Source organism: Camelina sativa, chromosome 4 (genome assembly GCF_000633955.1).
Source record: "Camelina sativa cultivar DH55 chromosome 4, Cs, whole genome shotgun sequence".
NCBI lineage: Eukaryota > Viridiplantae > Streptophyta > Magnoliopsida > Brassicales > Brassicaceae > Camelina > Camelina sativa.
In genome coordinates this window covers 6,477,460-6,486,947 of record NC_025688.1, presented here as the reverse complement: position 1 = coordinate 6,486,947, position 9,488 = coordinate 6,477,460, and the positions used below count along the sequence as shown (strand labels likewise).

Below are 9,488 nucleotides of genomic sequence, written 5' to 3'. Positions count from 1 at the left end.
GAGTATGGACGAATAAGCATTATAGAACTACCATTTCTTCCCTTGTTTCAAAAACATTATAAAAATGACAACAAAAAAGGAAAAAAGGAATCATTGATAACGAATTCATTTTTCTTTTGTCGCAAATAGAATCAATAACAACAAGTGTGCAATCATTAAACTTCCATTTGTATTTTAACAACAAAATGACAGTTGTGTTAAAACAGACCAACTCTTTTGCTTTAAATATATACTCATTTCTACAGTTCTACACTAAATACAAAAGAAGATATTTGTTTCGGATATGGTAGAAATTAACAAAAAATTATACTCCCTTCAATTTATATTAAGTTTTACTTTACATCTTCAATTTTGTTTTGTAAAAACTGTTACTATATACATTCAGTACAGATTTTATCTGTACTATTTTAATTTTTAACTAATAACAATGATAAATACATTAATAAAAGATAAAAAAATAAAAATTATATCGCTTTTCATATGTGTGAAAAACTTTAAACGATTTTTATAACAAAACAAAAGAAATATTGAATATCTTCAAATTATTTTCGTTTATTGTAGTAAATTTAACTATAAAATTTTAATTAGAGTAGTTAATTTCAGTTTCACTGCTACCCTAAAAAAAGTAGGTTTTTAATATATGTTTTTTTTGTTGGTTTTTTATGTAGCTTTAACTAATCAAGTTTAAGACGCACTAACATTAGAATAATAAATCAAAAATAATAATAAATAATGTGGTAGTTTATAAAAATCACAATTATGCTATTTAAATATTTTTAAACGATTTATCATTTGCTTATCTATTATTTATGAGATGAGTGGGTTTTTCCTGTACCATGTTGTTATTTTTTAACCGTTAATCACACTATTTTATTGATCACATTTTTTTACCTAATTCACTTCAAATATTATTATTCTCATGAATATTGTACTAAAAAATTATTCTTTTCGATAGAAAGTTTCCCAATCCAAACAAAAATGTAGCCGTCACTACAGTGTTATATATTCATTGTTTTATATCCAAACAAAAATAAATACATATTTATCTGATCGTATATAATAAGATAACTAAATAAAAGCGAGTTTTTAAACTGCGAATTTCGTTATTTTCATGGCGTCTCCTTTGATCTCATTAATGGCTTTGACCTCCATCTGTAAATTTAGAAAGTATTCGCTAATTAGTTAAGCTCAAGCCGCATATACCAAACAGAACAAAACATCTTCTTCTTCCTCGTAAGACTTTTCGGACAAAAAAAAAGGTCAGTTTCTTTTTGCGTTTTGGTTCTCGTGCTTTGATTTTTTTTTTAATCGTTTTTTTTTTGTGTTTATCAAGAAGAGAAACGGTTTCTTAACCGCAAATCCCTCAACTCAAATCTGTAAAACCCATGTGAGACTTTTAAAGCTGTATCACAGAAAGATTTGTTTTTGTTTTGTTTATTAGTAATTTTTTTATAAGACTTGTGTGTTGCAGTTGCAGAGAGTTTCGTAAATAAGAATAAACTCCAGCTCTTTGTTTGTTTACTTCTTTTTGGAGTTTAATCGATACCAAAAGTTTCGATTTTTTTAATAGTATATATCTCAGGAAGAAGAAGGTGCTGAATGGTTCTTGAGATGGGTTTGTATTAAGTTGGTGAGTATAATTGAAAGATTCAATTCCAATTTCAATGGAGCCTCCAGAAGGATTTCGAGCTTCTTTGTTTCAGTTCTTACTCTTTCTTCCTTATTTCATTGGATTGCTGTTTCTGGGTTTCATCAAAGGTATGAAATTTACTAAAGTGAATCTTTTACTTCAATTATATCATTGTTTCTATTTCTGGCACTTATATATGATATGATGGCACTCTTTTATGAACTATATACACTACTTAAAGGTCTAAACTTTCTATGATTTTCTACTTCTTTAAGCCCAATTTTTTTCCATTTTATTCAGACTGATTTTGTCTTCTGGTAAGAACATTAACTCAACAAAGGATTTGACTTCTTTACCATGGTTGTTGACTTGTATCTGGTTCCTTAATTGTTCCATCTCATGACTTTTACTTGGTCTTTTTTTTAATGCCATGCCTCTTTCAGTTACATGCTAATGTTTGAACGTAGGAGTTCTGTTTTCATCATTTAGTAGTCATCTTAAAGGTTGATCAACACTGTCTAGTGTTTTCTTGTCAATGAAGTTGTTCTAATCATATTCACTAGTTTAATGCCTTTCTGATCTGAAATACTCTTTCTTTGTTGCTTAGGTATCGTTTTGTGCCCACTCGTATGCCTCATTGTGACTATAGGCAACTCTGCGGTCATACTGAGTCTTTTGCCCGTCCACATTGTTTGGACTTTCTGGTCAATTCTGAGGTAACTAACTCCTCAGTCCCTTTTGCTATATCTCTCTCGATGACGACGCCGTAGACGCCCTAATTTTGGTTTGTCTAATATGCAGTGCCAAACAAGTAGGACCAATCTTGAAGCTCTTTCTATGCCTATGTCTTCCTGCAGCCATAATTCTCTGGTTGATTCTTAGTATTGTGGGGAGTGTTTTGGGAGGAGCTTTATATGGTTTTCTCTCCCCAATTTTTGCTACCTTTGATGCTGTTGGTGAGGGAAAGCCTTACCCGTTTCTCCATTGCTTTTATGATGGAACTTGGAGCGTCATCCAACGCAGCTTCACCGTTGTCTGCGATTTTAAAGATGTTTGCTTTCACTCATACTTCTCACTCATGGATGAGTTTAAACAATGTTGCCCTGATCGCACACTTTATGAAATAAGGTATTTATAATATTGCTCATTCTTGTGAAACGAATTATTCCATAGCGCCTTACTTTACATCCTCTTATCTATCCTCAGGCTACTTCAACTTCCAGGGGCTTTGGTAGTTTCAGTTCTCGGGATTCTTGTTGATTTCCCTGTGATCTCACTTGTAGCCATATGCAAAAGCCCTTACATGCTGTTCAAAGGATGGCACCGTTTGTTTCACGACTTAATTGGACGGGAAGGTCCATTCTTGGAGACAATGTGTGTCCCCATTGCAGGCCTCGTGATCTTACTCTGGCCTTTGGCTGTCACAGGCGCGGTTATTGGATCAGTTGTCTCTAGTATCTTCCTCGGTGCTTATGCAGGAGTAGTATCATATCAAGAATCTTCTTTTTACTATGGACTCTGTTTCATAGTTGCTTCTGTGTCCATTTACGACGAGTATAGCACTGATATACTTGACATGCCTGAAGGTTCTTGTTTCCCAAGGCCAAAATATCGAAGAAACGAAGAGGAACCAACGCCTTTTTCTGGTCCTGTACCAAGACTAGGCTCTGTCAAGAACGCATCATCGATGAGAGCAGGATCAGTCAGAGTCCCTATGATTGATATTAAGCCTCTCGATGTAAGCACACATGCCTATACTCCCACCCACCAAATCCAAATTTGAAAAAATCATATCTTTTGTCGTTTTCTTGACTTCTTGATGTCTGTGTGCAGCTGTTGTATGAGCTCTTTGTTCAATGTAGGACATTTGGAGAAGTTTTGGCTACAAAAGGACTGATAATTTCGAAAGATATCGAAGAAGCGAGATCCAGTAAAGGCAGCCAAGTGATCAGTGTTGGTTTACCTGCTTATGGACTTCTTCATGAGATTCTACGCTCCGTGAAAGCCAATTCTTCTGGCTTGTTACTAAGTAAAAATTTTCTATTTTTTCTATATATTTTCATATAGACTATGACCATATATAATTGTGATTTTTATTTGTCTGCATGTTTGTGTAGGTGACGGTGTAACTGAAATAACTACCTTGAACCGACCAAAAGACGTCTTCTTTGATTGGTTTCTGCATCCGTTTTTGATACTAAAGGAGCAACTGAAAGCTACAAACTTGTCCGAGGAAGAAGAAGAGTACCTCGGGAGATTAGTTTTGTTATTTGGAGATCCAGAGAGGCTAAAGAGCTCGAATGCAATTTCCGTATCTCCTCCTCTCACCGAGCGTAAAAGAGCCGAACTTGATGCATTTGCTCGCAGGCAAAAGAACCGCCTTTAAGATTTGATCTTTGTTTGTTAAACACTTTTGTTTTGTTTTTTTTTTCCTTAACAAAATATATTTTTCATGTCTTTGTGTGTGTTTATTAGGATTCAAGGGCTAATGAAAACGGTGTCAAGATATCCAACATTTCGTCGACATTTTGTAGCATTAGTGAAGCAACTATCGGACGATTTGGACCTGAAAGACAACAGTTCGGTGAAAGACGAATCTATAACAGAGCCTTCAGGTTCGGTTAAGATAATTACTCGAATATTCAGTCAGAGATCATCCAGAAGAAAAGGAAGTGTCAATGGATCCGATCAAGAATCGCAAAAGGGTGTCTCACGAAATATAGATATCGTTTAAACATGGCCATGGCCCATGAGACGTCGTGTTGTGTGGATATGTCTCTGGTTCTTGCTCCCCATACTTGTCATTCCTTGTAAAGATTGTTCATAATTTTAGATTTGTCAAGGTAATCAACATTAAGTAACAAATGAATGAATGATACGAACGATTTTGTCAAATCTGTTGGGCTAAGCTTGAAGAAGAAGAAAGGTGTTTAAGGGAAAAGGAAAACTCTAATCCAATTAGGAATAGTTCTATTTAGGAGATATCTAAATAAGTTAGTTTACCTGTTTTGGATTAGGAAATTGTGTTCTAGTTCTCTCTATATAAAGAGTTGCCAAAGTGTGGTATACCATAAGAGAGATTTGAGAGAAAGAGTTTGATAGATTGTGAGGGAGAGCTTAAAGTTTTGAGTTATTTTATTTAAGCTAATAAGAGAGTTATTCTTAAAACAATCTTTTTGTTCTAAATCTTTCTTACTAAAACTAGATTTGGTATCAGAGCTTCTAGGTTTGATATTCGAATCATGAGTGAATTAACCGCTGCAAGCAACACACCAAAGCCGAAGGAGAATACGCCACCATCGTCCATACAATGCCCTATGTTAACTTCAATCAATTATACAGTGTGGGCAATGAGAATGGACGTTGCGTTGCGTGTTCACAAGGTTTGGGAGGCAATTGATCCTGGAACAATGGAACCAGAAAATAATGACCTTGCCAGAGCCCTGCTTTTCCAATCCATACCTGAGTCTATGATCTTACAAGTTGGTGATCAAGTTACCGCTAAAGGTGTATGGGATTCCATCAAAGCAAGGAACCTGGGCGCTGATCGTGTCAAAGAAGCAAAACTGCAGACTCTCATGGCCGAGTTCGACAGACTAAAGATGAAGGAAACCGAGACTATTGACAACTTTGTTGGTAAACTTTCAGAGATCTCCACAAAATCAGCATCACTAGGAGAAATCATTGAAGAAACGAAGATTGTGAAGAAGATTCTGAAAAGCTTGCCAAGAAAGAAGTACATACATATAATTGCAGCACTTGAGCAGGTCCTTGATCTAAAAACAAATACTTTCGAAGACATTTTTGGCAAATTAAAGACTTATGAGGAACAAATTAATGGTGAAGAAGATTCGCAAGACAACCAAAGCAAGCTTATGTATGTCAATTCAGAGTCTCAGTCCTACGAATTCAACTATGATGGTGGCAGAGGAAGAGGCTCATACCGTGGAAGAGGCAGAGGTCGAGGACGGTCTGGTTATCAACAAAGGGATAAATCAAATATTACTTGCTACAAGTGTGACGAGATCAGACATTTTGCATCGAACTGTCCAGATCACATGCTGAAATTAATCAAAGCACAAGAAACTTTGGAGAAGGAGGAAGATAACACCCATGAAGTTGAGTCTCTTATGGTACATGAAGTAGTGTATCTTAATGAGAAGAATATGCAACCGAAAGAGTTTGAATACTGCTCAGATGAAATTTGGTATTTAGCCAATGGTGCTAGTAACCATATGACTGGAAATCATGCTTGGTTTTGTAATCTCAACCTAATGGTCACAGGAAGAGTTCGATTTGGTGATGATTCACATATTGACATAAAAGGGAAGGGTTCTATTTTGTTCATTACCAAAGGAGGAGAATGCAAGATGTTGACGGATGTCTACTATATACCAAATCTCAAAAGCAACATCATCAGTTTGGGTCAAGCTACTGAAGCTGGCTGTGATATCAGGATGAAAGATGGTCATCTCACTTTGCATGACCAATAAGGGAATCTTCTAGTAAGACCAAATCGTTTGAAAAACAGACTTTACAAAGTCAAATTGGAGGTTGATGATAAAAGGTGTTTGTAGCTTATGGCTTATACTGATTCAAACCTGTGGCACTCGCGTTTAGGACATGTGAATCTTGAAACCATCAAAACAATGGCTGTGAAAGAGTTAGTGGTTGGGATATTGAGTGTACCAAAAGAGAAGGAGACTTGTGCATCCTGTTTGCTTGGTAAACAAACAAGGCAAACTTTCCCGAAGGCAACATCTTATCGAGCAACACAAGTAATAGAACTGGTTCACGGAGATCTCTGTGGACCGATCTCACCTTCTACGCCTGCGCACAAGAGGTATATCTTTGTCTTAATCGACGATCATTCAAGATATATGTGGACCATTCTGTTGAAGGAGAAAAGCGAAGCATTCAAGAAGTTCAAAGCGTTTAAAGCATTGGTCGAACATGAGTCTAAAACTATGATCAAAACATTCAGAACTGACAGAGGGGGTGAGTTCATGTCTCAAGAATTTCTCAGTTTCTGCGAACAAGAAGGCATCAATCGGCACTTTACAGCACCGTATACACCGCAACAAAACGGTGTTGTTGAGCGATGCAATAGGACATTGTTGGAGATGACCAGAATTCTTTTGAAGCATATGAACATGCCCAATTACCTGTGGGGAGAAGCGGTAAGGCATGCAACCTATGTTATCAATAGGGTAGGAACAAGGAGCTTGGAGTTTCAAACTCCATATGAATGTTTTAAGAAAAGGAAACCAAATGTGGAACATTTGCGGGTGTTTGGATGTGTCGCTTATGCTAGAGTCGAGATTCCACATCTCAAGAAGCTTGATGATAGGTCGAAAATGCTTGTATATCTTGGAACAGAACCTGGTTCAAAGGCATATCGACTCCTTGATCCAACCAACCGGAGGATCATTGTTAGTAGAGATGTTGCGTTTGCTGAAAATAAGAGTTGGAGGTGGAATGACTCTGTGGATAATTCTGAAGGATCAGGAACTTTTGTTCTTAGCTATGGTGTTTTTGGTAACAATGGAGTTAGAGAAGCGGTTGTTACTGATGAAACAGAGGATAACATAGAGAATGAAGAAAATAATGATGTCTTTGGTGAAGAGGAAGTTACGAATGAGTCTGAAACCGAACCTGCAGAGGAACAAGAACAACGGCAAGAACCGCCACAACCTGTGCAGTAGAGTTCTGTTACACAACCGCAGACTCAACAACTTGTTTTGTGATAGTCCGTAAGACAAGTGAAACGACCAAGCTACCTAAGTGACTATGTGTTATTAGCTGATATAGAAGGAGGAAATCTTTTATTAGCAGCTAATGAAGAACCAAGGAATTTCAGAGAAGCATGCGAGTTCAAGGTATGGAGAGATGCTTTTGAGGAAGAAATCAGGTCGATAACAAAGAACAACACTTGGAGTTTAGTTGAGTTGCCGGTTGGAGTAAAACCAATTGGTTTGAAATGGGTGTTCAAGTTAAAACGCAATGCAGATAATAGCATAAACAAGTACAAAGCGAGACTTGTTGCAAAAGGATATGTGCAGAGACATGGGATAGACTTTGATGAAGTTTTTGCTCCAGTTGCTCGAATTGAAACAGTTTGTTTCATTATCTCTTTGGCTGCCTCGAATGCTTGGGAAATACACCATCTAGACTTTAAGACCGCGTTTCTTCATGGGTATTTGATAGAAGATGTGTATGTTGCTCAGCCAGAAGGTTTTGTTGTTAAAGATAGTGAGGAGAAGGTCTACAAGTTGCATAAGGAACTCTACGGACTTAAGCAAGCACCTCGTGCTTGGAACTTGAAGTTAAACAGCATTCTCGGTGAATTAAACTTTGAAAGGTGCACTAAAGAACCATCTCTCTACAAGAAGAAGTGTAAAGAAAGTCTCCTCATTGTAGTGGTCTATGTAGATGACTTTCTCGTCACAGGTTCTAATCTTGAGTTAATACTTGACTTCAAGAAAGAAATGGCTGGAAAATTTGAGATGAGTGATCTAGGTAAGCTTACCTACTATCTTGGTATTGAAGTTCGTCAAGGAACAAATGGGATTGAGTTAAGTCAGGAAAGGTATGCAAAGAAGATTTTAGAAGGAGCAGGGATGAGTGAATGCAACTCTGTTCTTATTCCAATGGAACCTGGTTTGGAGCTTTCAAGAACACAAGATCCACGGTGTATTGATGGAAGACTCTATCGTAAACACATTGGTTGTTTACGGTACCTACTTCATACTAGGCCCGATCTTTCATACTCTGTTGGAATTTTGAGTCGATAGCTACAAGAGCCTAGAGAATCGCATGGAGCTTCACTGAAGCACATTCTGAGGTATCTTTGAGGCACACTTGATCATGGACTTCACTTTAGGCAAGGAGAACAATTGGGTTTGATAGGATACAGTGACAGTAGTCACAATGTTTATATTGATGATGGAAGAAGCACAATTGGCCATGTTTTTTACTTTAATGAATGTCTGATCACATGGTGTTCTCAAAAACAACAAGTGGTAGCTTTATCTTCATGTGAAGCTGAATTCATGGCAGTGACAGAGGCTGTTAAACAAGCCATTTGGCTACAAGAACTCTTTGTTGAGATCGCGGAAAAACTTGTGAGAAGGTGATGATACAGGTTGATAACGAGTCCGCTATTGCTCTCACTAGGAACCCGGTTTTCCATGGCCGCAGTAAGCACATTCACCGGAGATACCATTTCATTCGAGAGTGTGTTGAAAATGGACAGGTTGAAGTGTTGCATGTTCCTGGGACTGAACAAAAGGCTGATATTTTAACCAAAGCACTTGACAAAAACAGATTCAAGGATATGAGGAATCACATTGGAGTTCACAACATGTCGAAAAAGGATTTCAAGCTTAAGGGCGAGATTGTTGGGCTAAGCTTGAAGAAGAAAAAAGTGGTTTAAGGGAAAAGGAAAACTTTAATCCAATTATGAATAGTTCTATTTAAGAGATATCTAAATAAGTTAGTTTACCTGTTTTGGATTAGGAAATTGTGTTCTAGTTCTCTCTATATAAAGAGTTGCCAAAGTGTGGTATACCATAAGAGAGATTTGAGAGAAAGAGTTTAAGAGATTGTGAGGGAGAGCTTAAAGTTTTGAGTTATTTTCTTTAAGCTAACAAGAGGGTTATTTTTAAAACAATCTTTTTCTTCTAAATATTTATTTTCTTGCTAAAACTAGAAAATCATCTTCTTTTGTTTCCATTGTTGCAATAGTGTTTTTTTTTTTTTTTTTTACATAAAATTTTGAGTCTAAATTCTTCATCTTCCATTATTCCATACTTCTATTGTTACACTATAAGACTATAACATTGTTAATTCTCTCAAA

General features: G+C 36.6%; 1 protein-coding gene across 2 annotated transcripts; it reads left to right on the top strand.

The window, feature by feature from the left end:
• LOC104779970 (uncharacterized membrane protein At3g27390) lies at positions 1,080 to 4,515 on the top strand. Of its 2 annotated transcripts, none has more exons than XM_010504413.2 (8): positions 1,080 to 1,259; positions 1,583 to 1,758; positions 2,238 to 2,346; positions 2,432 to 2,758; positions 2,837 to 3,368; positions 3,464 to 3,659; positions 3,748 to 3,997; positions 4,106 to 4,515. In XM_010504413.2, exons 2-8 carry the CDS (start codon positions 1,665 to 1,667, stop codon positions 4,362 to 4,364), a joined length of 1,767 nt encoding a protein of 588 aa, XP_010502715.1. In that variant the 5' UTR covers positions 1,080 to 1,259; positions 1,583 to 1,664; the 3' UTR covers positions 4,365 to 4,515. The 2 variants fall into 2 exon arrangements, with proteins under 2 accessions (XP_010502715.1, XP_010502716.1); XM_010504414.2 differs by having other exon boundaries at positions 1,571 to 1,758.

Coding starts and splice junctions, on each gene's coding strand:
- LOC104779970 (XM_010504413.2), top strand. CDS start 1,665: ATGGAGCCTCCAGAAGGATTTCGAGCTTCTTTGTTTCAGTTCTTACTC. Junction 3,369..3,463: donor TTGATATTAAGCCTCTCGAT/GTAAGCACACAT, acceptor GTCTGTGTGCAG/CTGTTGTATGAGCTCTTTGT. Junction 3,998..4,105: donor CTTGATGCATTTGCTCGCAG/GCAAAAGAACCG, acceptor TGTGTTTATTAG/GATTCAAGGGCTAATGAAAA.